At 40.3% G+C, this 27,949-nt stretch overlaps 2 protein-coding genes across 3 annotated transcripts; one reads left to right on the forward strand and one right to left on the reverse strand.

The window, feature by feature from the left end:
* The first annotated feature begins 81 nt into the window (after nt 1-81).
* On the forward strand, nt 82-4,889 carry cbll1 (Cbl proto-oncogene-like 1, E3 ubiquitin protein ligase). 2 transcript variants are annotated; one of them, XM_008290539.1, is made up of 6 exons: nt 82-134; nt 1,183-1,347; nt 2,245-2,351; nt 2,542-2,625; nt 2,705-2,778; nt 3,564-4,889. In XM_008290539.1, exons 1-6 carry the CDS (start codon nt 122-124, stop codon nt 4,579-4,581), a joined length of 1,461 nt encoding a protein of 486 aa, XP_008288761.1. In that variant the 5' UTR covers nt 82-121; the 3' UTR covers nt 4,582-4,889. The 2 variants fall into 2 exon arrangements, with proteins under 2 accessions (XP_008288761.1, XP_008288769.1); XM_008290547.1 differs by having other exon boundaries at nt 1,183-1,329.
* Nucleotides 4,890-5,552: 663 nt separating this feature from the next.
* Nucleotides 5,553-27,949, reverse strand: LOC103363829 (chloride anion exchanger-like). The gene is made up of 19 exons (XM_008290767.1): nt 27,822-27,949; nt 27,577-27,716; nt 24,504-24,614; nt 21,570-21,730; nt 21,299-21,463; nt 19,169-19,321; nt 18,211-18,293; nt 17,974-18,121; nt 17,643-17,756; nt 17,373-17,450; nt 17,097-17,192; nt 9,795-9,901; nt 8,388-8,457; nt 8,212-8,304; nt 8,022-8,117; nt 7,700-7,933; nt 6,960-7,014; nt 6,724-6,860; nt 5,553-5,975 (listed from the first exon to the last, which is right to left on the reverse strand). Exons 1-19 carry the CDS (start codon nt 27,947-27,949, stop codon nt 5,955-5,957), a joined length of 2,190 nt encoding a protein of 729 aa, XP_008288989.1. The 3' UTR covers nt 5,553-5,954.

The raw sequence follows: 27,949 nt of genomic DNA on the forward strand, positions 1-27,949 counted from the left end.
TTTCCACCTTTCGCTTACCTTCCTTCCCGTCCCTCATCTCCTCCTTCCTTTCCTTGGACTTTACGGCCTCTCCTCGCCCATTCACTGTATCCCACAATGCATTGCGTTCACTCGCTGGATCATGGACCAAAGCGGTAAGCAAAATGCCAAGTGGGGCCGACGTTAGCAAACTTCTTTTCTATGCTATATTTTAATTTAAGCGGGTGCTGTTGTTGTTCGAGCAGCGGTTTATATAACGACTAATCCTCCTTGAATATGACTAAGAGAATAAGAGTTTGCGACGGCTTCCCATTAGCTTCCACAGCAGTGTTAAAGCTAGCATGCCCCAGGCTAGTCACAAACAGGCTAGCGATGGAGCAATGCTAGAACACATCAGTTCACTGAAAGTTAACCTTAACTTTCACAGGAATAAACGGGACTGACTGTAATGTTGCACTAGAGTTTGTGCTGATACTAGCTGAAAACGATAATTTTTCAGACGTTACTTAGCGTTCTCCCAGCTGCGACTGGGTTGGGGCGCGAATGCTACCTGACGAATGTTAGCATGTGCTAACTAATCTAGCTAAAGGTGTTGTCAGAACTGAATTAATAGCATGACTTTAAAATATTTGCTGAAATGTACAAGTCCTTGTTTGCTTGCATTGTTAAAGCCAGATAGCCAAGCTCACGTTGAATATATTAAAATGTAAAAATATGAATCTCGCTGGTTATCTAAAGTTACAATACGCTACTAACTTTTACGTGTTGGGCTTACCTTGTCTAAACTGGGGGCTTTCACTGTCGGGATTTTCTACAAAAGGTTATATTGCAACGGAATATGGTAGTATTAATCCAAAATATCTTTTAAAATGTGTACGTGTGACACTATCGCATACCCTGTCATTACATTTGCATGTCCTGAGCTAGAGCATTTTCCTTCAAGTCAATTTTAAACCTTTGTCTCCTTTATTTGAGCTTTAAAAAAAATAAATTTAAGATAAAATGCTTCAAAAAAAATCAATTGTTCATGATGATTTCAACCAGTTGTTTAGTATAAACTTGCAGAAATCAGTGGGTGTAACTGATGAAATGTTGATGTGCCCTTTGAGTCCTTCTTGTCGTGTAACCTTGGTTGACCTAAAAATGTGACCTAACAAAGCTCACTGAATGTAATAATTTATGTAGGGCCATTTTCCTCCACAGACAATGATCTTCAAGGAAGTGATGGCTCTGGGAGTTTGGGTGGCCCAGATGTTCGCAGACGGATTCCCATCAAACTCATATCCAAGCAGCCCATAAGGAGCAAACCTCAGCAGCGCACCCAGAGACCAAGCAGCAGACCATGTAAAAGTGAGGCTGGAGAAGATGGTAGGCACACTGTGCAGAACAGCATGCCTATTAGCTTCGCATTTTTAGGACTATCACCTTAAACACAGTATTCTTAGTGGGAATGATAAATAATTGTGACTATGCAGGGATAGACAAACAAAAATAGTTTGTAGAAGCTCATATTGTGGATTTTGTTGAGTCTGTTACAAGCATGGGTTAATCCTGGGAGTTATTTCTGAGACAGCAGCCAAAGCAGTGTTGACAAAGGTTATAAGTTGGACCTCCTCTTTGACAAGGGGGTTTTTCTGTTCTGCCATATGTCGCCATACAGTTTAAGGCTTTACACGAGAAAAATGACAGTTTTGTCTGTGTCTTATCTACAAGCAGTTAATGCTCAAGGAAAGCTCTTAATGCTCCTTGCTAATGTTTTCTTACTTACTAATCATTGGGTCTGGTATACAATATCTTGTATATATAAAGAAATTCTGGAAAAGTATTACTAAATACTTGCTGATATTTTCTAAACAAAATCAGATGTCAGGTTGTTCTTTTAAACCACCAGAGGGCATCCCTGAATTAGGTTCAGATGGCAAACAACACAGTACTCTCTTTACTTGTATTATTTGCAGTAAAAATGCATTATTTTAACATGTACTGTATGTGTGTGTGTGTGTATACACACACACTTCTCCTAAGTAATCATAAAATGCCTGACAAGGAAACTTTTAAAAAACTTTAATTTTTAGTTTTGACTTGAGTTTTATTTTGGATCAGATATCGAATTAAGGTTCTTGGCCTCCACTTTTGGAACAATAAAATTATACTTGATCCAATCAGAGTTTTGGGGCTTCGTCAGTTTTTTTGTTGTTGTTGTTTTTTTGTTTTTTATTTTACAACTGCATCATTAATAACTACTCGTGTTTTTGTGATTATCAGACAATTTTGGCTTCAAACAGGAGGACAGGTTCGATTGTGGTGCTAAAGCTGGCGATGTGTTTGCAAGTCAGAGGAGATTTCCCCAGCCACTGTTCTGGGACTATAAGGTATGGCATCCATGAGGAGATATTTTAATAATAAACAACTTTTGCTGCTAATGTCAGATACACAGGAGGGATGAATGGTATGAGCAAACAAAAAAGTAGGCAAATCCTCTGTGCTAATGATATTCTTGTAACTGTGTGTGCTTTATCAGTACTAAGCTGTTATTCTGATGTCTTGTTCCTTTTCCAACAGTTAAATTTAATTGGTGAGAGGGATGAAGTTCCAATTCACTTCTGTGACAAATGTGGCCTCCCTATTCAGCTATATGGACGGATGGTATGTTCTTGTTGTCTTTTGTCAGCAGAAGTTTTTCAACTAAAGTTTTATGTCTAATTTTTGCCCCCTCACTCCACAGATTCCCTGTAAACATGTTTTTTGTTATGACTGTGCTTTGCTTCATGAGAAGAAAGGAGAGAAGATGTGCCCAGGGTGAGACATTTTAACTTTCATAACTTTCATTCGAGTTTTGCTATCTGTAGACATCTGAATTTCTCAAAAGTGGGATAGACAGCATCACAGAAAACCTCCTGAAAATATAGTTGGCAGTAAGGATATGTGGAATGGATTAACTATATCACAGTACTTTTTTTTTTTTTAAATCATTGCAAAGAAATTAGTTTTAGACGAGTATAATTCTTGACTGTTGGACAGATTTCCTGCATCCTAATTTCTGCAGCAGAGATGGGAGGAGGTGGAAAAAACTCCTTTTCAGGGGTCATGAATTCTTTTTTGGAAACAAAACGCTTGAGAAAACTCTTGCAAGTTAAACTATACTCACTATAAAATGACTGAAAATACTCACTAGCCTAACAACATTAAGGCTACAAACAGCCCATAATGCAACACTCTTCGGAAGGCTGTGACACCGGTACTCTGTTTATTCAAAAACATATTTTTTTGTGTTCCTCGAATATAAAGTAATCCCCACTTTTTCTAAACTAATTTCCAGGAAAGAATCTAGTCTTATGTTTGAGTCGTTGCTGTATTTGGTAAAGGAACATCAGTTTGTACACTCTGTTGTTTCACTCTGTTTTGTATATTCTAATATTGTCCAACCCTAATTATATCTATAACCCAAAATGGCATCATTCTGGGAAAACAAAATGTGAAAGTAATTGTTACAAGTGGTATGTAGCATTTTGTGCCGCAGCTCCTCTGGTGCATTTGCATTTAGACCTTGCTTTGTGCCACTAACCGTTTGCCTTTGTGTTCAGTCTCACCCTCTATAACTGCACGGATCCAGTTCAGCGCATCGAGCAGTGCCAGCGTGGTTCCCTCTACATGTGCAGTGTTGTGCCGGGATGCAAGCGTACCTACTTGTCCCAGCGTGACCTCCAGGCCCACGTTAACCACCGCCACATGAGAGCGGCCAAGTCTTCTACAGGCCGCCAGGAGCCTGTCCACCTGCCTCCTGCATCTGAGGTTCCTGACCGGTTCCGTGTGCCTCCACCTCACTTACCCAAGAACCACGTTCACCTTCCTAACCCGCTCCAGCATGGCAGTCACGACCCCTACAGTCAGCCACCGCCACCATCCGCTCATGATGGCCCGCCCCCGACCTCTGGTCTGGGTCCTGAGACATTCCGCATTGCCACGGTCACGACTCGGAAACACAGTAATCTCATCACTGTTCCCATCCAAGATGACTCCTCGTCCTCTCGTGAGCCCCTCTCTGCTGGGCCAGGCCCCGGTCAGCCCCCGCACCACCACCCTGGGGACTATCCTGGACAGCCGCCTGTAGTGTCACACTCTCACCACATGATGGCACCGCCACAGCAGCACTTCGGCCCCCCACCTCCCCCTCCTCCTCCCATCAGCCACCCAATGCAGCATCCTCCCCAGGCTTCTGGGACACCACACCTGGTGTACAACCAGGCACCTCCTCCTCCCATGTCCACAGCCCCTCCACCTATCACCCCGCCACCAGGGCACATCATGGGCCAGATGCCCCCGTATATGAACCACCCGCCCCCTGGACCTCCTCCACAACACAGCGGCCCCCCTGTTAACGCTCCCCCACCTCACCACTACAACCCTAACTCCATGCAGCAGTTCCCTGAAGACCAGGGCACCCTTAGTCCCCCGTTCAGCCAGCCAGGAGGGCTCAGTCCTGGGATGTGGCCTGCTCCAAGAGGGCCCCCACCTCCACGGATGCAGGGTCCCCCTCCACAGGGCCAGATGCCTGGGCCACACCACCCAGATCAGGGCCGCTATCGGCCTTATTATCAGTAAACTGCCAAATGAATGAATAGGCAAGAGTCTGTATCATTCTGTTCCATACTACTTGTCTGAATAATGTGATAGTAAACCTCAGGGTTACAGGATGTAGGACTTTGCTTTTGATAAAACTGCCCCCAAGCAAATGTGTATGTGGTGCACATTTAGTTAACTGTGCTGAACTCCCCATTGAACTTACTTGGACAAGAGCAGGAATGTCCCCTTTTTTATTAGCTTATGGTAAATATCTCTGTATATATGTCAGTCTCACATATGTGTACATGGAAAGACGTTAACTATGTCTCAATAAATTTTTAACAGAAGATTTCTATCTCATCTTTGGTCAAAATAGTAACTGGAAGAAGAAACCACAAGCTGGTTTGTTTGACAGTTATTACATCACCGAAAACAACATTCAAAAACTGGTCCGTCCAAAAAGCCATTTTTTGTGATTTATTTATTTATTCTGAAGTAAAGCATTTCTGTAAAGTGTAAGTTAAACAATACAAAGAAGTAACATGTTTTTAACCTTGTATTAAGATTTGACAATAAGCAAATGTGTGCAGTGTTTAAGATGTCAGTCCTTTGGCATTGTCTGGTGATCAGTGGCCAATTTTTAGAGTTTAGGTTTCAGTGGAGAGGCTTGCACCACATGTAGTTTCTTAGCTGTTAGACTGCTTTCACTGAAGTGGTACAGTTTGTCATAGTGTCATAGTTTGAAGCTGGAACGTTGCTTACTAAAAAAGCAGGTTAACCATGTTCGGACCCCTCTGGCTCTCTTTGCAGGAGCTGACACCAAATCTGGGAACCACTAAGTTTAAGTGTCCTGAAAATAAAGTAGTAGTTATGCTTGTCTTATCACTTAGTTTTTTCCCCTGAAATAACAGAACTACAGAGCTACATGGACTGAAAAAATGCATTTTCATTTGAAGGAAAGGAGTTAGCTAAGCAACTGTTTTGTTTATGTTGATTTAGAAATTTAGGTCCTCTTTTGAGCATTCAAAAACCAGCTAATATGAGGCTAGATATACATGATTATGGGTGTCTTAAAGATTTATTGCATGGTTTGAAAAGGGAAGTGGCAGCAGATTATAACAAGGCCTATGACAACAAACACTGAATCATCCATCCATCCATTCATTATCTATACACTGCTTAATCCACACTGAATCATCTCTAATGAAATTAGTTGAAATGATGGATTTCAGCAGACTATTTAAAATAACTTTTTAAAACAAAATGGGAGGGTGTGTTTAAAAGAAATACAAAATCAACAACATTGCACAGGAACAACATAGTGGAATATGAGATTAAAATGTTTCAGTATAAACATGGAATTGTTGTAAAAAGTTCTTCTTGAATGGATGTTGCAAGAGACAGTTGCTGTTCTACAGTTTAGTGTCTTTTACCTGCAAGAAACAAAAGATTTGTTAAAACTGGGAAGTAAAACCAGGAAACATAACTACTGAAACATTACTCCTATAGTCTCCATCAAGAGGTTGTGTTGCATAACTATCATTAAAACACAACTGGACCCAATAAGTCAGATACACAGTAAAGTGGTTTTAAATCTGCTTTTAACACATGCTCAAAATTTACATATTGGATGTATTCATTTGATTGTATTTTTTGTTGCACTGACAAAACTGACATACTTTTAATATAGCTTCTATTTATTTTTAGCGCATATAGGAAGTATATCTTTCATTTCACATTCCATAATGCCAACTACCAACAGCTAGACCAAACTAATTTAGTATCAATGTGCGATGGAAATCGAGGTCCTAAAAAAGCCTTTTTTGTGTGTGTAGTAAACAGAACCATATGACTTCAACTAGTTTGATTTTGTGTTTAACTGCATCATTGTTTTTGCTGTGACTCTTCAGGCTAGTTGAGACACAACAGACATTTTTTTTTTTTACAGCAGGCATTCTGACCTCTCAAAGCAGGAAGAGCACAAGTGAAACAAATGCCATAAACAATAGCTCAGTTCCTGTAAGTTTCCAACCCATGACAGCAGGCAGCAGGCTGAGCAGTTGGACCTCCCCTAGTGGAGTGCAACCATCTTTAATAACCTGTTGTCCCACCACAAGAGTATCAAAATGTCTGCTGCGAAAAAGGTCCATGATGTGTAGCTCACAAGCCGGTTTTTCTTACCACCCAGCCTCGAATCCTGTTCTCATTGTATTTTTCAAATACGTTCAGCATGGCATCATGCAGGGTTGGGAAGAACATGGAGGTCAGAATCTCATCATCAAAGAACATGTAGCTGTTCAGTTTCTCCAGGATGTAAGCTGTCGACACATGCAAACAATAACTGGATGTACAAATGTGCTTTTTAGTAATACAGTCACAGTTGCAACAGGGGTCTGTGAAATGCTAATAAAACTCACCATCGCAAGAAACAATGTAAACATCTACATCAACTCGGATGAACTCTTTGAGCATCTGTAGAGATAAAAAAGAGTAAAGAGTAAAAGTTAATTGCATGTGTATTGCAGTAGCAATAACTAAAAAGGCAGACTTTCAAGTACAGTCTCTCATGTTAGCAACAGCGAACTTAGTGAATCCTGTGTAGCTGCCAATGGTTTGAGACGAACTTACTTGAGTTGTAAGGCTGCTGGTAAAGGTGAGACTAATTTAAATAATGAATACTTAATGTATTGCTGTGTAATTGTGGATTTCCCATCTGGAATCGGTAAATTCTTGTGTTCTAACCCTTAATAACACATCATAATTTATTTAGCCATTAGATTTGTGTATCAGAAAGTTGTTTTTTTTTCCAATAACGCGATGAGCTCCCAGATATGTTCGTGTTTTTAAAATTGTATTTAAAGGAGTTCAAACCTGCAGCAGCTACAGCACTAACATGCTGCTGACACATCCACCCGTTATCTATACCTGCTTCCACCTTTAACGGGTTGCATGGAGCTGACCCAGCTGACACATTAAAAGCCCTTGAGGTTATTAATAATCTAATGATGATATATACATATATCAGTCACAGTGACCAAACCAGGACTTTTACTTTAATATCAATTATTTTTAAATACATACATACTTCTTCCACCACTGGAAAACTATACCAAAAAGAACCAGTCAAAGTACACCTTCCAATAATACTGTAGAGCACCGTTTTGAGTCCCTTCATAGCAGAGATGTCCAGGAAGGAGACAGCAGAGAAGTCCAGGATCAGGCTGTGGAGGTCCACTCTGGGAACACTGATGTTGTCAGGAAGCTCAGCATTCCAGTTCATCTGGAATGGAAGGTTCTTGAGGTCTGTTGGCAGGTCCAGTGCCTGTAGATCCACACAAGCCTTCATGACTTCATCATGAAGGCTTGTGTGGAATAAATCCATCAAGCATGTCTGTGGGACAGAAGTAGGAAAAGTAAACTTTAAAAATAACTGTAAAAACTGATGGTGTGGTGGTTTCTACTGTATTGCATTGTTTCACCTCTGTAATGCCATGGTCTCTTTTCATTAGTAATTTCTTGATTTTCCTGAGGGCCTTGTTCCTCTTCCTCAAAACCCTCAGAGGATTAAATCCCACCTGGAACAACATGGTGGTATTATGCTCATGTTTATTTATTCTAAATGAAAAACAGACTGAAACAGTGGAAAAGGAGCATGTGTGTCATACGTACAGCTTCGACAAGTTTGTCCCTGAAGAACTCAGTGTTGGCAAAGAAAATAGGTGCAGGTATCCGGAAGATTTTTACTCCTTGTGTTTCAAATGTCTGAGAAAGGAAGCATCATGGACTTAAGTCATTCAACAAGCATTTGTTGTCACCAATTATTTCATTTCATTTAACATACTTACATGAAGGTAATCTTTGCGATCTCTGTAGAGGTCAGTCCCAGGTATGTTAGCCAAGATGGAACAGCGGGGGCTAAACAGATATGAACAGTGTTCAGCAATACTGGTCTGAAAAGTTCAGGTAAAGTACTACCTTAGAACATACAGAAACAATTAGTACACCCACTGACACTGGGAGCATTACCAGTTTAAAAAAGAGCAGCTTTACAATGACTCATTTTAACACTGGGCTAACCCTTGATGGTCACCAGCACTTTGGGGGTCAAGTAGGGCTACACATCTTTTCCACTGTCATACTTCAGTACCCAGCCACAATGCACTCTAAGAACAGTAGACTTCTTGTGTGTATGAAGGCTGAAAAAAAAGATGTGGTTTGACCTAAAAATCTTGTGTCTGAAAATACCCCTTTGTTTACTTTCTCTCTGATACTCCATCGGCATCATTTCCACTGTTGGAATACCTGGACTACTGACACAAGACAGGTAGGGTCCATGGATTCATTCAGGAATTATAAAGATTCATGAGACAAGACTACATTTTTCTCATCTTCAGCTGTTGATGGCCCTGTGCCCCAGTAGCCTCAATAATCTGTTCTTGGCCAGCAGGAGTGGAATCCATCCACTTCAAGGTTGAGCATGTTGTCCATTCTGAGCTGTTTCTCTACTTCGCACAGTTGTACAGAGTTGTTATCAGAATGACTGTAGTGCTTCTGTCAGGCCTAATCAGTCTGGCCGTTCTCTGACCTCTCTCATCAGCAAGGTGTTGGTCTGCAGAACTGGATGGTTTTTATTTAAAAAGCAGGTGTTCTTGATGAAGTTTGGTAATATATACAAATACATATATATAGTAGAGGATAGTTAATATAGTTTTTTATACTAAATAGGGAGTGGTTTCAAAGTATGTATTTACAAGAGTTTTGTATGGCCTGTGGGCTGCACATCTGATTTGAAAGCCTTATTGTTTCCAGAAGATGTTCATGTAGCTTTGTGTTTTCAATGAGTTTGTTGGAGTCTATGGACTTTGTTTCATACAAGTGCAAGCATTTACAGAATTGCCTTTGTAACATTGTCAAAGAATGGACACAAATTTTTGGATGCATATTGGTGGTGGTTGAGAGGAGAGCTCATTCAGGAGGCACAAGGATCCAAAGAATGGTATTGAGTTGCGTAGTGGAACAGACATTTTGAAGCTTAACCCATACTGGACAGAGTCAGGATAAAGTCACTCTTGCTTTTTTTATGTGCCTCTCGTGAGCATCCCAATATAATGAGAAATTTTACCTAGCTTGAGGACACCAGTGTAGGAAAAACACAGTTCTTTCCCACTTTGCTGCCTCTGGAATGTTGATGGTAGTACACTTAGTTTGCATATTAAGAAACAAATGTCAGATGTCATAAAGAGTTTAATTACAATTGAGTCCTGAAGACGACAGTGAGTAGCTCCACCCCGAGGCCCACACCCAGACCAATATCCAGTCCCAGCAGGGTGGCACCCAGGCACGTTCCCACCCACACCACCTGCAGACAAACACTTGAGGTTAAACACTGAAAGGGAAAAAACTGTGGCAAATAAACACGTAAATAACAGAAAAGTTACATTCTAGACATATACCGATTTTGGTGATCCTTTGTCAATATGATATGATCCATCGATTATTGACTTGCTGATTATCGGATCTTATATTCAGCATCTTTTCCATTTATTGATGTTACTCTTTTGTAAAGGAAATTTTTGATCATTAAATTAGCTTAAAAATGCATTGGTTTGACTCTGATGCACTGATTTCTCTCTACATTTAGTTACTCTTGACTATTATGCCATCTATCTGATGGTTACACATTGCAAGCAATAGCTATTCACACTTGAGGAAACATTCAAAAAGTTATCTTTTAATTAAACATATGGGAAACATAAATAAAAGCATTTCAACAAAGTCTTATGTTGGAGTTTGCATTCGTCCAAATTTTGACCACAAGATTTTAATTTTTACTGCAAATGTGTACCAGTTCCAAATGTAGGGTTTTAGTGTGGTAGGAAATAAGATATACTTATTTCCACACACTAAAGCAAGTGATTGCATTAATTACAATTATTAAAACCAACCTTTGAATTATTCGTCCAGCGATATAATCTCAGAGTCAGCATAATAATTCTAATAAATTGTTTGCTCTTGGTGCTCAGTCAAGAGTGTTTGATAAAGTTAAGGGAATTAACTTAGAGCTTAGGTAACTAAAGATCACATACGTAAAGTGACTGGATGTAAGCTATAGAAAACACAGGAAACAACTGTATACACACACACAACATTTATTACTAACTAAACAAACAAACAAATAACAACAACAAACATAAAATATAAAATACAAACAATGATGAAAATGTTGGTTGAGAAATATGAATGTGAAAACCTAATGTGGAACAGAGTGGTGGCTTGGAGACTTAAAAGTCTTTTCACCCGAAGCAGCAGATAATCTGTTAAATTTGGAATATTGGTCTGAAGGCCAATTGTAATTATGAAACACCCGTTAAGAGACAGAAGCTTGATACTTGCAGTTTCCAGGGTGCAGCAGCGTCTGGGAGACGAGGCCTTCAGCTTGAGTTGGATCAGGGTGTGGCAGTTGAAGTTGTTACATTGGACCAAAATGGGCAGCTCTCCTGTCTGATGGAGAGAGCCTAGAGAATGCCCGATGGAAAGAGAGAAAAAAAAGAGAATGCTTCCCGGGTGAAAGACTTTAAGTGAAACTAATGACCAATCAGAGCGAGCTCCACTCCCAGGGGGGCTGTTAGATATGACACCCCAGTATCACCGGGAGGTCATGAGGTGGTCATGAGTTTTGCTCTGAAAGTAACAATGTTCCTTCAGAACTATATGTACTTTCAATTATACAAAGTTAAGCTTGTTTGAAATGAATGTGTCACATGTAAAGCTTCATGGGGAGTCTAAACATGACTGAGCTATCTTGTACGGTTACAGAGATAACACAATGCTTAGGATATAGTAATAATAACAAGCTGATAAATTAAAGAAGGACTTATCCAACTGTAATTAAGCTTTGGAGTATTCATCAGGATATGATATATCATAACATTTAACGATTAAACTTAACACAAGGTAAGAAGGCACATCTTCTGGTGCTGTGTCTTATTGTTCATTGATGAGTTCAGTTCTTAAGTTGTTTGTTGCATGCCACAGGAAATGAGGGGTCAGCAGAGCAATACGTTAAGCCCAGGGCACTTCATTGCGCCTGGCCATCTGGACCATTTATTAAGGTCTGAGTGGTCTTGAATGTTTTTCTTTGTCTTCCCCCAAAAGCTCATGTGTATTAGATCCTTTGAGGCTCGACGTAAGTGTGATAAGGAAATTCCCAATGGGGCTCTGCTTCCTCCAGCTTCGACTCCTCTGAGTCTGCAGAGCTGATTTACATGGTCCTGTGACTTGCATGACAGTTCTGTCTTGTTTTTATGGCTGGAAAGTTCAAATGAAGTTTTTCGAATCCTTTTGGGCATCTGTGTCTGTCCATATCCTACACAAATATAGTTTACCAGTTATCTTTTTTTTTTTTTCTGCAATTTTATTTTTATTTGGGAACAGTACTTGAGTAAACAGTTTCAGTGTCATCATCTTTATTTTTACAATACACACATAATAGAGAAATAAAATAAACAAAATGAAAATGCACGAATATCTTCTGCAGAGAACTAGCTCAGGTCCTTCTCCTCAAATATTTCAGATAGACCCCAGTCTATTCAGCATCTGTCCTTCTCAAACAAGCACTTCAGGTTCACTGCGTTAGGCCACTGTCCACATCGTTATTAGCATGCTCTTTTGAACACATCAATTCCTGTCTCAACATCTTGTTACTTCACTCAAGGAGCACATTCCAACTATGAAAATTTCCCAAAGGGTTCACATTTTTGTAAAGTTAACTATGTACAGAAAAAAGAAAGGTGTAACGAAGGTCGCTTACACTTCTCCATGAGTATCTAAAAAATACTTGACACTTGCAAAGTTATATAAAGTCTGCCCTAAGTGGGGTTATGTACATAATCTAATTTTCCCATATCTGCTTGAATTTATCCTTCTGAACTCTCAAGGAATAAGTGATCTTTTCCATTTTATAGATTTCTAGTACTATGTTGTGCCACTCCTCTCTTGTGGGAGGTGCTGGGTTGAGCCATCTTCTTGTTATAGATTTCTTACTGGCTGCGAGCAAGGCTTGCAACAGCTTTATGTCCTTCTTTTGTGCCAACACTTGCACGTTCCCAAGCGAAAGAGAGTTAAAATCCAGGGGTATTTTAGACTTAAATATGTTGGTTAATGTCTTATGAATATCTCTCCAGAACTGGTTACGGTTGGGACAGTTCCAAAAAATATGAAAGTGATTTGCCACGTTCTCTCCGCATTGTCTCCAGCAAGTCTGAGTCAGGCCATGGCCTTTAACTTGATGTGGGGTCCTAAAATATCTTATCACATTTTTCCAGCAGTGTTCTCTCCATTCTGTGGAATTAGTAGAAGACCACTGGAAAATGCAAATTTGTCCCCATGCTTTGTCTGAAATCTCAATTCCTGATTCCCTTTCCCATCTTCTTTTAACATGCATGGTGTTCTCATTCGCAGCTAGTAGGAGAACCTTGTATAATTTTGAGGTGGTTTTTGTGATTGTGGACTGGTATGCCGACAATAGGATGTTGAAAAATTCAGTTTCTACTATTGTTAGGTCCTTATGTCTGCAGTTTTTTATCAACGTAGTGACGTACTTGCAGGTACCTATAGAAATCATTTTTCTGTAGTCCATAGTTCCCCTGCAAAAACTGGAAACTTCGTAGAACCCCTCTGGTAGTGAAGGACCAGCTGGTGGTTAAGCCATTTGCTATCCACTCCTTGAATCTTATGTCACTCCTGTTAGGGGTAAACTCCGTATCATGAGCACACCACCTGAACAATTTAAGGATCCGATTAGCCCCACACAGTTTAACTACCTTCTGCCATAGTGTGATTGTATACACTATCCAGGGGTTCGTCCTTTCCTCGTTCATTTGAAGCACTAACCCTCTATCTGCCACCATTGCTTGGAGAGGTATTTCAGCAACTAATCCTGATTCTAAGTCCTTCCAGTGGGACTTATACTTCTGGTTGCACCAATAAAGTGGTGTCACTGACTGTGAGGCATAGAAATATTTTCTCAAGCATGGGAGGCCTGCTCCCTCCTCCTCCCTACCCAGTTGTGGGACACTAAATCTTAATCTTGGCTTCTTTCCTTGCCAGATGAATCGAGAGATCCATTTGTCCCATTCCCTGAATTGATCATCTTGTATGTCAACTGGAAGGTTTTGAAACATATAGAGTAGGCGAGGCAAAATGTTCATTTTGACTACGGTTATCCTTGAGTTCAGTCCCAGAAATGGGATGAGGTTCCATCTATGCAAGTCAGATTTTATTTTTGTAGACAGGGGACCATAATTTGTTTCAGGCAGTCTTGTGAGATTTTTTGTCAGACTTATCCCAAGATATGACAGTGTTTCTCTGTCCCATTCCAAGTTAAATTTATCCCTCATATTTTGCGAGGCACTGAAATTTAAAGTCAGGACCTGTGTTTTAGAAATGTTTAGCCTGTACCCTGACATCTCTCCAAATTTACTCAAAAGTGACATTAGTTCTGAGAAGGATTTCTCTGGCTCCTCTAAAAAGACCAGGACATCATCAGCAAACATGGCTAATTTGTGTTGGGCACCTGCAACCTTAATACCTTTGATTTCCTCTTTTTGCCTCACCCACTGACCCAGTGGCTCTATGAATAAAACAAAAAGTAAAGGGGAAATAGGGCACCCTTGTCTAGTTCCTCTCTTTAAGGCAAAGGGTCCAGAGAGGTCTCCGTTAATCTTTACACGGGCCATTGGCTTGTTGTATAAAGATTTTATCACATGAATGAAATTGTCCTGAAAACCAAATTTCCTCAAAACTTTATAAAGGAATGCCCATCTAACCGAATCAAAGGCTTTCTCTGTGTCTAGTCCCACCAGTATCGCCTCTGATTTATCCCTATTCTTCTGCTGTAATACATGGAGGGTTCTTCTTATATTATCTGAAGTTTGTCGCTGATGGATGAAGCCTGATTGGTCTAGATTTATAAGATTAAGTGACGTTCCAGTCTGCGGGTTAGAACAGATGTGAATAATTTATAATCCAGATTGAGAACACTAATAGGACGGTAATTTCCACATTCCTGTCCATCCTTGCCTTCCTTGGGAATAACTGAAATGACTGCCTCATTCCATGAAGGAGGTATTCATTTTTCTTCATGACGACCTTCAGCGCATCCCACAGAATAGCCGGAGACACCTCCCCTGAATCGTTTATTTCCAGGTATTCTTTTATATCATTTTTTAATCTTCCCAGAGTGAATGGATCATTAAAAATATGAGAATTTAGTTTCCATTGTGTTCTCCTGTGTTTCCTTCCTATATCTATTTGTAGTAGGATTGGGCTGTGATCTGAAATGTCTATTGTCATAATGTCACAGTCTCTCATTTTAAATCGATCTGTTGTAAGCATAAAGAAGTAGTCTAGTCTGGAGTAAAGTGAGTGTGGGGAAGAGTAGTGGGTATATTCTCTATTCTTGGGGTGTAGTTCCCGCCATACATCAATTATGCCTAATTCTTTCATCATTGTTCTCAGTTTTCTTTGAGCAGGTGCAACAGATGCATCCAAAGTGGGCTGTAATCTAATGTGAAAGTCACCTCCGCATATAACTGTCCCTTGTGAATTGATTACCAGGTCAAACGTGTTTATAAACTGCCAGATCACTTCCCGGCGGGACGTATACATTAACTAATGTCACGTCATTTCCTTCTATTTTCCCTGTTATCTTAACAAACCTACCACTTGAACCTCTGATATATGTTCATAATTCAAAGTTTTTGAGATCAGGGTGGCCACTCCCCTCCTGTGGCCCTTTTTATAAGAAGAGGAGAAAACATGACCAAATCCCATCCTTCTTAATTCAGCATGTTCTGACTGGCTCATGTGTGCGCTCTCCCTTTTTAATTTTGACAGGATTTTACTCCTCTTTACTGGATTCAGAACCCCATTAACGTTAAAAGAAAGTACTCTTATGTGAGTGTTATGCATCTTAAACTGGCTGGTACAGTGATGGGCTCTCCTTTTACCTTAATGTATGTAAACAAACCTTTCTTAAAACAAGAACAGAACGATAATAACAAGAAGTAACACAGAATAGTATCAACATTCAACATGTTAACTTTTTTAAGAACTTCCAGTCTTGAGGTCATCTTGTAGACCTTAGCCACCTTTGAGGGATTTCCCGTGCTACCCAGAGGGTTTAGAGGGCTTTCTCTAACATTACCCATCATGAATAGCAAAAATACGACAATGTTTAGCCTCTTCCGACAGCATTTTAACTATTTAGTCTCGTCTAATAAATCTCTTACTTCTCTGAAATCCAACCACCTTTAATCAGGACCTAAGTAAACTCACTCAACTTATTTTACCAGTTTCAGTTCAGTCCTGCTCTCCAGTTCGCTCTCGACGGAGTACTTGCAGCTTCTCTTTGTAGCTTGCTGCTCCTTTGGGCCGGGTGTTGCGCCTCGCCCCGCCAGGCTGCCATGTCCAGCGCTGGATCCTCTCACGGAGTGACCGCGGTTGCGGGATGGCTTTGACCGGCAGACCCCGGTCCACCATGTCCGCAGTAGCCTCCTCCGCCGTATCAGAAATTTTAGTCGCGCCGGGTACAGGGTCTGGAACCGCGTATTATGATCCTTTAGAACTCTCCTCACCTCCGTATACTCTCTCCATCTGGTGACGATTCCCGGAGCGTCATCGTGGTCGAGGCTGATCTTGTTGCCCTCCCATACGAAGCCTTTCTTTTGCCAGGTCATTCTCAGCACATCCTCTTTCACTCTGTAGCTGAGGAACTCTACAAGGATCAGGCTGGGTCTGGAGCCGGCCGGAGGTTGTGGAGCTAGTGTGCGGTGTGCACGTTCCATCTGTAGTTCTGTTGTGGCCGGGATCTCCAGATTCTCTCGAAGCAGTTTTTCTACAAAAGAAATCACCAATCCGGGTTTCCCCTCCGCACCTTCTGGGACTCCATATATTCTCACGTTTTCCCTTCGTAGTCGGCTCTCCTGGTCCGTTAGCTTCGCTTGGAGCTGCTCTTGTAGTGTTAGCATATCTGCAAGAGTTTCCTCTGCGTTCTGCAATCTGTCTTCGGCCCCCGCGATTCTTGTCTCAGCCTTGTCTATTCAGGAATTAGTTTGGCTATTTCTCCCTTGATATCTTCCAGTTGTTGCCTGTTGTCTTGTCTGAACTCGCGTATCTCTTGAAGTAATAGACTCAGGTTCACTGGCTCTCCCCCACTGTCCATACCTTCGCTCTCGCTGTCGGCCATGCGGGAGCCAGTGGCTTCGGGGCTCCTTTTTCCGTCGATATTTCCACTATTCTGGTTGTGTTTCTTGTTTTTGCCTTTAGACGACATACTCTACCCCCTTTTTAAGTTACATAAATACACATCTTTGTTTTGGGGTAAAATTCCACATTTGTGTCGGGAGCTTATTAACTAAGCTGCCATCCTCATCTCGCTAGCCCGGAGGTCTCCTTACGAGTTATCTTGATTACCAATAATCCCAATAGTATTGACACAGGAAAAGACATATTGTTCAACTCCTAGTGATTAAAAAGAAATGAACAAAACCTACACATTCTAGTTTGTCCTTCCTCCACAGGTATGGGATTTCTCTAAACTGCATCAGCATGCCCTTCAGGTTGACGATCACCAAGGCACCCAAGACAGACTGCAGTCAAATCAGTATTAAAGGTATATATGAGAAAAAAACATACAACAAGCAAGAACAACTCCAATATATGAAGTAACATGACCAAAAAAAAAAAAAAGAATTCTTTCTCCCTATGAAGAATGTGAAACAACACTAACAACATACTCTGGCGTAGTGTAATAACAAGAGATGACTCACCCTGGGAAGTGGCTCGAGCAGGAAGCCAAGTGCTACTGTTACAATCATCGCCATTAGAGCTGAGATTAGCCCTGCAATCTGCATTTGTAAAAAGTTAGTGTTTCATTTTGAGATGCCAGTGAAATGATGTAAAGCAGACTTGTATATAAAGCAGTCTTTCAAAATATTTACTGTAAAATCATTTTACAAAGACATAAACAGGTAACAACCTAGCAAATGTTCATGACCCAGAAAACAGATGGTGTAAATAGTGAAGTTTTGCTTCTAGACCTGTGTTTTGCCTCCGGAGCTCTCCTGCACAGCACTCCTGGAAAGTGCTGTGCTGGCTGCAAATGACCTGAAGCTTGCACCAAATATGTTGCTAACTCCAAATGCAATCAGCTCCTAGAATGGAAAAATAATAAGTTAGATCATTGCTATGTTAGTAAAAAAAGTTACCTTTGTATTGACTTAAATGATTCTCTGGCTTTCTTCATGCACCCCATGACGGTTCACATCCTATCGTGACATAAATGCAATACTCGACTTTCTTATGAGGACTGGTATCAGTAACCAATTAAATCTAACAGGGCAAACATAGACAATTACATATGTAACTGACCTGGTTGCCATCAATGGTGTAATCATGTTTGATAGAGTAGACTTTTGCCACAGAGAAGGCCACAGCAAACCCGACAATGGCTATAGGGAAGGCCTCCACAGCACTCTCCTGGAGGACTTGTATGCTGGGCGGGATGGGAGACTCATACCTGAAAGTGTTTGTTTGTGCATTACATTGTCTAAATTATTTAGTTTGGAACATCAACTAAAATATTACAGTGGAGAACTTCAAACTTACCCACTAACCATTTTGCCAACAACGTCAACATCATATCTTGTCTCAAAGTTGAAGCCGTAGGACACCCCACAAGCGATGACAGTCTGTTTAAATGAAAACATACCAAAGAATCTTTAAAGGTTGTGATATTCTACACTTATTGTCAATATAGTTTGTCCTAAACCAACATTGTGTTAGTTCATCTCTCCATGCTTTTCTGACTTCCCAGCCCTGTCTGTGAAACTTAGCCTCAAGCCCACAGAAGACATATCTCCTTAAAAGCTAGCCACAAATGTTTTTTTGTTTTTGTTGTTGTTTTTTTCATTTTTAAAGAAGTAATTTGCTTTCAATAATTATGGATACTGTAGTTTCGTAAGAAATGTTACTCAAACAAAGGAAATTGTGTATTTGTTTGGGACTATTTTCAGTTGTGGATTGACATGTTTTTTGTATTCCAGGCAGCAAGATGGTAATAAAGGAATAACTTACCCAGTGTAAAAATATTTTGGACAACATGGAGCTCTGTGGCACAGAGGAATAATATCTGTCCGCGTTTAAATACATGCAGAATACCTGTTGTTAGTGGAATCAAATCATTGTTGGTTGTGGTGTTTTCATGGTATATATACCATGAGGAGAAGTAAAAAACCAAGCATATTTGAGAAAAAACAGATTTTTGTGCCATTGGCAGGTGTTGGTATCCATCCATAATGGTTAAAAATCTGCTTGTAAAGAACTCACACAGTGTTCTTTACCTAAGTCACTGCTGGTGCATGGTAATCCACTTATTTTTAAAACTACTCCATCAAAATTCACATGCTCCTTTGTTTTTCACGGCTATCTAACCAGACAATGATGGTTTTAACTTTGGCAAAAATAAATTAAGGTAGAGCAGTATGAAAACAATGGCTTGCTTGCAGAAATGTTGTAGTTAATAAGTTAGCTCATACAGGAGTAGTATCTTTACGATTTTCCTTACCATAATAACCTCTATGGGTATGGGAACAGCCAGCTTGGCTTTGTATAGGTCATTTAGCTCCTTCACAATGAACACCACCACCATGATCAGTATGGACATCACCAGGTCACAGATGTTGGTTGAGGTGATCTGAACAAAGATCTCCTCCAAAGTCTGCGCAAGAGGAGCACAGAAACATGTAAATATCTGATACCGCTAATGCAGAGTTTTATAAGTTCGAACATTTTGTGCTTTTCAAAACAGTCATAAGCATTTGTAAGCAATTTTGGATTATAAAAACCCATTTGGCCTCTGTTTTGTTATATTTGAATAATCTGAAGATGGTTTGACCAACAAAGAGCTGAATATCCAGTCTTAAATCGATCAACTAACAATGTGTTAACTTGACCTCTTGAGACTTCATTGGCTGAATTTCGATATGACATCCTGCAGCGTAGCAGTTAAATGATCTGCTATGTGATAGAATTTACAACACACTTTGATGAGGCAAATCCCAAGGTTAAGCACATGAAGATACTGCCAAAATCATTAAAAAGGCCATATAAAAGAAAACTGCCACAGTATAATTTGATAAAACATTTAACACACTTCAATTTGGTCCCCAGTGTAGCATCTCCAGGTTGCTTCAATACATCAGTTGATGTTGTTTGAACATAAGGCAGTAAAAAATATCTAAGCATTATACACAAACAGGGCGGCACAGTGGTGAAGTGGCTAGCAATCCTGGGTTCAAACCTTGGCTGGAGCCATTCTGTGTGGAGTTTGCATGTTCTCCCTGCTGAAAGCTTTGCTTTTTATGTCCCCGTTTTATTGAGATATTTACTTGTGAAGCATTGGTAACAAGCTACAATGAGGAAGTGTGGCATTTTATTTTTGTTTTTTATTTCAGTATAAGTTACCTAGTCATCTTGTTAAATGACAGTTCCTTATTGAGAAAAACACCTTTGGCCTTATTATTGTGCGTGTACCACTGCCCTATGCATGTGTCAGCAGCATGCTGAGCAGGCCTTGTTGGGCCAAAAATTGTAATCTGAGGGTACAACCATTCCCTGTCAACTGGAGTTGACCGACAAAAAAATATTTTTTTTGAAGTTCCAAATCTGTACAGTAACAATTTTCCTCAGACAGAGAAAGGGACCACATAAAAAAGATGGCATGGCAAACTTACATACTCAGCTACCAGGTTTGTTACAAAAACTCTGTGAGTCTCTGATATATACAAACTGCAAGAAGCACTGATGTTGTAGATAAGGCAGGGTGTAGTGAAGCACAGTTCCGTCTAGACTTACAGAATAATAAATACTGTTTCAACCAAATGGGAATGTGGAAGACTTCCTGTTTTGTTGTGAATATGACTGAAAGACTACCCAACTGCAAAAATCAAGTTTTTTGTTTTTTTTTTACTTTGTTAACATGATGTTTCCCTAATATTTTAGAAGAGACATCACGAGAGAACAAACAACTAACTCTGTGGCTGGGCATTTTTAAGCAGCAGTGTACTGAAGTGTACCGATGACCACCTCAGAAACACAGACTTCTGGGTTAAATGCATAATGAACCTAAGGGACCAATCCTGTTAAACTTTGGGACTTTCTATGTCATTATTCTTCTTCAGATTTGGTTACTAGTTTAACAATGTACATCGAAATTACTCAAATATTACAACCTGCCAGTGACTAGCATACGATAGATTTGCAGTGCTTGAGCAGAGTTATAGAGCTGGTGTGCTCCATGTGCAGCAAAAGTGGTGGGATGGGTGGAGAGAGGGACAGTGACTTTAAAGATCTACACCTTTCAACGAAAACTGCTTTGTAGAGTTACATCTTATGTAACTCTACAAAGCATGTTCAGGCGGGCAGGGAGATTGTGGCAGTAAAATCTTGCGATGCTTAACTGTAAAAGTAACAATCTGATGTTAATAAGAACTCATCTTTTCAGAACAACACTATGTGGGATGTTGCTGTCGTTGTTGTTTCTACATTTAAGATGTCATACATACTTAAAGCTACCGTAGCCTGTCCTCTCTCCTGATTCTTCCCTATTCTCCTGAGTGATGAAAACACTGGAAGCAGTCTACATCTGCTAGTTAAGCAATAATTTAAGATCAGATCAGACATATCTTGGTCTTACATATATGGCAGACAGTGGACCACTGATCCCTGGAACATTCAATCCCAACACAAACTTTAGCTGGGACACCAAGATGTGAATAGCAGCTGCTGTGGTGAAGCCAGAAACCAAAGTGTCCGACAGATACACCACAATAAAGCCCACCTGCAGAATTCCCATGGTGAGCTGCATGGAGAGAAAGCAGAGAGAAAACAAGCCTGGCGTGAAAAGTCTTCTGAGAATATACAGAATCACTGGTAGGATCCACAGAATGAAAAAAAAAAAAATCTACTTGGAAAATCCCCATGAGGAATGTTACAGAGGAAGCCACCAGGACTCTCTGCTGGTCCTGGGTCAGACCCTCAAAGTCTGTGATGTTGGCTGGAGGTCCAACCTCTGGGACCAGGCGGGTCACCACAGCTCCCACCATCAGGCTCAGGACTGGGAAGGAGCCTGCGGAGAAGGCGGACGTGAAGCGGAGGAAAGCCGCTGTTACACTGTTTGCAACTGAGAACTGGTTCTCAAACATTTTTACCTGGTAAAATAAAGGTAAAATAAAAATAAATGTAAAAACACCTGGCTGCAGCATGAAGAATATGGTAGTCTAAATGAATCAACTCCCCCAGTCATATTAATGTTAATGTACCTAGACGTTCAAGCAGAGGGGGAGGAGTCTTTGTCTCAGGCCTTGTCCACACGTAGCAGGGTATCTCACAAAACGAAGATATGTTTCTACGATGTGGCCTGTCATCCACACGAAAACGCAGATTTACGGCATTAAAATTGATTCTTTCAAAAACCTCTGACCAAAGAGAAGATCTGCGAATCCTCCGTTTATGCATGTGGACGTCAATAACCGGGATTTTAGGTTTCGAAACGTCACTGCCTGCGACAAAATATGTTCTTTACACCACATACACGACCTGTGTTTACATTTGGAAACAGTGTGGACGCCCTCAGAACTGTGTTGGTGTTGTCTCTGGTCCAGGTCCAGATACCGCTCCACGTACAGGAACACAGGCGAAGGACGCCGTTCAGGACGGTTATTTTCCGCCACCTCGCCATTCCACGTCTGAGGCATGTTCTCCGTCAAAGATACAGACGCGGGTTTTGGGTCAGACGGGGACGCACTGCCAGCTGGTGGGAGAACTTTGAGATGGAAATTGTGCTCCAGGATGAATGGCGTGACAATTTCCGTATGTCCCGATCGTTGCTCCCGTCATCAGAGTTATTACATCCTCACGTAGAACATGAATGTGCTGAAAAACGTACTTGTGCGGTTAAGGTGTGGATGAATTTTTTTCTAAAAATGAGGTGGTGTGTACGGCAATTTTCTTCTAGATGGAGGGGGAGGATATTCTGTTTTACAAAAACTCTGCTAGGTGTGGACAAGGCCTAAGTCTCACACACTTGAATTGGAAAGCACAAAAAACAGTTCTGTTAGGAGTAGTATATCGGCCACCAGCCCCCTACTCTGAGTTTCTATCTGCATTCTCAGAGTTCTCAGCTGACTTAGTGCTCAGTACAGATAAGGTCATTACGCGGGTGACTTTAATATCCATGTAGATGATGAGAACGACAGCCTCAGCTCTGTATTTAGTTCATTGTTAGACTCAGTTGGCTTCTCTCAGAATGTCAATAAACCAACTCATAGTTTTAACCCTTGATCTTGTTCTGACACATGACACAGACATTGAACATCTTACTGCCTTTAAACAAAACTCGATCCTCTCTGATCATTTTTAATAACATTTGAATTTACAATAATGGACTATGGAACACCTACCAAAGAGTTCATTACAGCAGATGGCTATCTGAAAATGCAGTTATTAAGTTTAAGGAAATGGTTCCATTATTATTCACTTTAATGCCAACACCATGGAGAGCAGCTCCTCGAATCTTAGTTCAGACAAATTCAGAAGAATCTCAGTTAGCCTGGAAAGATAGCTTCCTAACCTATAAAAAAGTGATCCGCAGGATGAGAACTGCTTATTATTCATCTTTAATTGAGGAAAACAAGAACAACTCCAGGTTTCTGTTCAGCACTGTAGCCAGGCTGACAAAGAGTCACAGCTCTGTGGAGACTTGTTTCCTTTAGCTCTCAGCAGTAAAGACTTTATGACCCTCTTCACTGATAAAGTTTTGAATATTAGACAAAAACTTGTTAACATTTCTTTAGGTGCAGCAGTTCTGGATGCATCTATTGGATCAGATTTATACTTGGACTGCTTCTCTGCTGTAAATCTGTCAGAGCTCACGTCGATAGTAAATTCTTCTAAACCAGCGACATGTCTGTTAGACCCAATCTCAACTAGACTGTTCAAGGAAATATTTCTTCTAATTAATACTGCAGTATTAAATATCATCAACTTCTCTATGTTACCAGGCTACGCTTTTAAAGTAGCTATAATAAAACCACTACTGTAAAAGCCTACTATAGATCCAGGCGTTTTAGCAAACTATAGGCCTTATATTCAGCCTCCCTTTTATTTCTAAAAGTCTTGAAAAAGTTCTTGCAGCCAATTATGTGATTATCTGCATAGAAATGGTTTGTCTGAAGAGTTTCAATCAGGTTTTAGAATTCATCATAGCACAGACACAGCACTGTTGAAGGTCACTAATGATCTTCTTATGGCTTCAGACAGTGGACAAGTTTCTATAGTCGTTCTGTTGGATCTCAGTGCTGCATCTGTGGATCACAGCATCTTATTACAGAAACTGGAATGTTCAACTGGGCTTAAAGGAACTGCACTAAATTGGTTTAAATCATATTTATCAGATAGATTCCAGTTTGTTCATTTAAATTCAGACAAAACTGAAGTTATTGTACTTGGCCCTAAACACCTCAGAAACACACTATCGAACCAGATAGCTACTCTAGATGGTATTGCCTCGGCCTCTGCTGTAAAGAACCTTGGAGTTATTTTTGACCAGGACATGTCGTTCAATAGCCATATAAAACAAGTTTGTAGGACGGCCTTCTTTCATCTACATAATATTGCGAAACTCAGGAACATCAGGAACACATGGGTTCTCTGTTTGAATTCATAATGTCTAAACCTTACTTTGTTAAGTGCTGTATGACATATGTTGTTAACTGCACTATACAAACAAAAGATCCATAACTTTTCCAAACAACCGCTGTAAGTGACATTTTTATACTCAACAGCAGAAAACCTGTTTTATTTCTTGGGGCAGTTTGTACAGAAGAAATTGCATGACATACCTACAGATATGTGTCGTGAAGTTCCGAGGAAGAAGTATATGAGCACAGGGAAGAAAGCTGTGTAGAGACCGTAGCTTGGAGGCAGCGAAGCCAGCAGAGCGAAGGCAAGTCCTGGGAGACCGAAGCAAAACACACACACAATTAAGATTTAAGTTGTAGTAGCCCAGAATTATTTCATATAACATGAATAAAATAAAAAATAAAATAAAATAAGGAATTAGGAAAATGTTAATATGCTTGTGAAGTGTTAAATAACTGTCACATTTGCACAACTATTGTTTCATAAAATGGTTGCTAAGTTTCAAAGAATAAGCTAATTCTGTTGGTAGGTTAGCCAGCAATTTCTGAAATTTAATTTAGACCTTTACATTGGCATTTGACCAAAATAAGAAAATTAAGAGTCTGCAGGCATGCTAGCAGCTCTGTTAGCACTTCAAGGGAAATGCTAATGGGATTTTTATGTTTAACATGTTCACCAGCACTTCAGTGTATTAGCATGCTAACATTAGCTAAGTTGACGTAATGTATAGTAAGCAAAAATATCAACACAGCATGTAATATTTCATTAAATTTGATAAGCTTTTATAACATAGGGGAATAAGTATTTGTTGTTTCAATACAAAACATCTCCACAATAGAATGGAGCAACCAAGTCCAACTGTACTGTAAGAGACAAAGGGCAGATGGGAAGTGGGGTCATAGGCCAGAAATCACATGTCAGCCATGAGTGTGTCTGCCTTTAGAATCATGTAGTTTCACACATCTGTGATTCACAGAGGTAATAAGGCTGTTGATGCTGCTTGTGGAATGTTGTCCTGCTCTTCCTGATGGGGTATGTGAAGTTAGCAGACATTTTTTGGGGGACGGGACCACGTTGTTGGACACATATGTAGACCATAGTGGGACTAGAACATATTGGGCAGCTACAAAGGCAGTGCTTATTCTGGCCACACGAGGATGCCTATTGTCTCGTTGAATCACCAAGCAATTGTGGTGACTGAATACAATAACTGTGGCTCTGAGGATTTTATCTCATTAATGTTGGGCACTGAGATTGCCATAACTTTTTCTGTAAGTCAGAAAACGAGACCACTTGCATACAACATTTTTACATTTGTTTAACTGTTTTTAATTTTGAAGATATTTGGTCACAATCTAGAAAAATTATATAAAAATGAACATTTTCACGGTTTATTTTATTCATAGTATATTCATATGCTTAGGGAATTGTAATGAAGCTGATCTTCATTACCTATAGGAGTTGACATTCTGGGATAAATTTAATAAGACACCAGACAATGACAGTGTGATGAGTTTAATGAGTAACTTTGGGGCTAACATGTGCTGCCATGTGCTGTTTGATGGCTTCTCCTCACAGCACTGGATGAAAACCCTGGTGAGGCCTACAAGACAAAGAAAACAGTTTCAGTCACATGATTAAGTGATTGGACTTAATTAATAACTGAATGACCATGGGTATGTGGCATTATTTTAAGAATGTGTGAATTCAAAAGTTTGTGATGACTCACCTCTCTTTTGTCTCCTCAGGTGTTCCAGCCAAAAGAGTCCCCCATGGGCTGGAACACCTTTTTAAAGGTTCCGGGAAAAAGCAAGTGTAGATGAGGACAGAGGGGATAGTAATTTCTTCAGGTGATGAAATAGATACCTTGTTTGATGAAGATGTCAGCAGTTGTTATTAGGAAATAAATACTTAGTCTTAATGTTTGTTATTATAGTTAAAAGTAAAGAGATATTGTATTTTTGTGTATTTCTTGTGTTTGACTATTTTAGGTTAACCCTTATGTTGGTAGGCCTAAGGGGCTGATTAGGGGGCTGCCTTTAAAAAAGCTGGCAGTTCAGTGAGCAAGAGGAGAGGGAAGGAGTGCTACAATATATGCCACCAGTTGCCTTGCTTTCGTTTTTTGGTTTGCTGTTTGCATCTTGTTTTTGTAATGTGAGTGTCGGTGAATAAACACCCGGTTGGTCTACACCTTATCTCGCCTCAAGTCTCCTGCTTTATCCAACCGGAAAAACGGTCATCCTAACGGGAATCATCCATCCATCCATCCATCCATCCATCCATCCATCGCTTAATCCTCACTGGGGTCGTTGGGGGGGTTGGAGTCTATCCCAGCCGACTTAGGGCGAAGGCAGGGGACACCCTGGACAGGTCACCAGTCTATCACAGGGCTACACTTAGAGACAGACAACCAAGCACACTCAAATTCACACCTACGGACAATTTACAATCACCAATTAACCTCAGCATGTTTCTGGACTGTGGGAGGAAGCCGGAGAACCCGGAGAGAACCCACGCTGCACGAGGAGAACATGGAGACTCCACGCAGAAAGATCCCGGTGCCCCCACGGGGACGCAAACCGGCGACCTTCTTGCTGCGAGGCGACGGTGCTAACCAACTGCGCCTCCTTGCAGCCCTGTTAACAGGAATCATGCCATACTACATTAAGATTGCAGCTTCCTTCAAATATCTGATGCAATGTATAACCACACTGTATGTAATTGGACAAACTACATCATATCCAGCACATCCATACTCATAGTTGAAAATCAGCGAGGGTCGTTATCAATCTTGATTTTAAGAAGTTTTTTAAAAAATTGTATTGGACCCTCTTCACTTAACAAAAGCTGTTAACCGACATGATCTGTAGTTTCTGTGTAGTATTTTGTTTTATTGTCTTATCTTTTATGCAAATCTGTGCATTTAGCAGATGTTTAATTTGTAACGGTCTGTCAAGGCTACTTCTATTATTCACTTTTTTGTGTGGAATTGATTGAAGTTTGATTTTATCTCAAACTAGATTTTTACAATACCGTGGCAGAGTTAGGTTGACCTTACAAGCAGCCATACAAATAGCACAGCCAGACACAACACATTTTAAAGTTTACAAAGATCCGGATTTTACAAGATAAGTATCTAATCAAAGATCATTCAGGGCCAAATTGAGTGACAGTGTGTTACAAGTTGTATTCCATAGTCAGCAATTTCTGTTTGTTGGTAATATTTTGTACATTGCAAATCATGGAACCAGAAATGATCATACGGTTTCTTACCTTGCATGATGGCCACCAACCCGGTGCTGACCCCAGACACCACATCTCCCAGCAGCCACTCTCTAACTCTGTAGATTCTCATCCAGCTAATGATGGGCAGGAGAGACAGCACTGCATTCTTGGCCCGTTTTGAGTCACAACTGTTTTAAATAGCAGGGAAAAAAGTAACAGTAAAGAAATTTCTTTTAAATATTAAATTATGTCAAGTCAAAGACTGTAATTGTGAGGATCCAAGGTGCACTTACGTCAGATAGTCTTTGACATGGTTAAGGATGGTTTTGTGCTTCCTGTAGATTTTCTTATGCTGTTCAGCAAAGCTGTCCTCAGAGTACACTGGTCGGGTCACCTCGTACTGTTTTCTCATAGCTGCCAT

This window comes from Stegastes partitus, unplaced genomic scaffold (genome assembly GCF_000690725.1).
Source record: "Stegastes partitus isolate 25-593 unplaced genomic scaffold, Stegastes_partitus-1.0.2 Scaffold15, whole genome shotgun sequence".
NCBI lineage: Eukaryota > Metazoa > Chordata > Actinopteri > Pomacentridae > Stegastes > Stegastes partitus.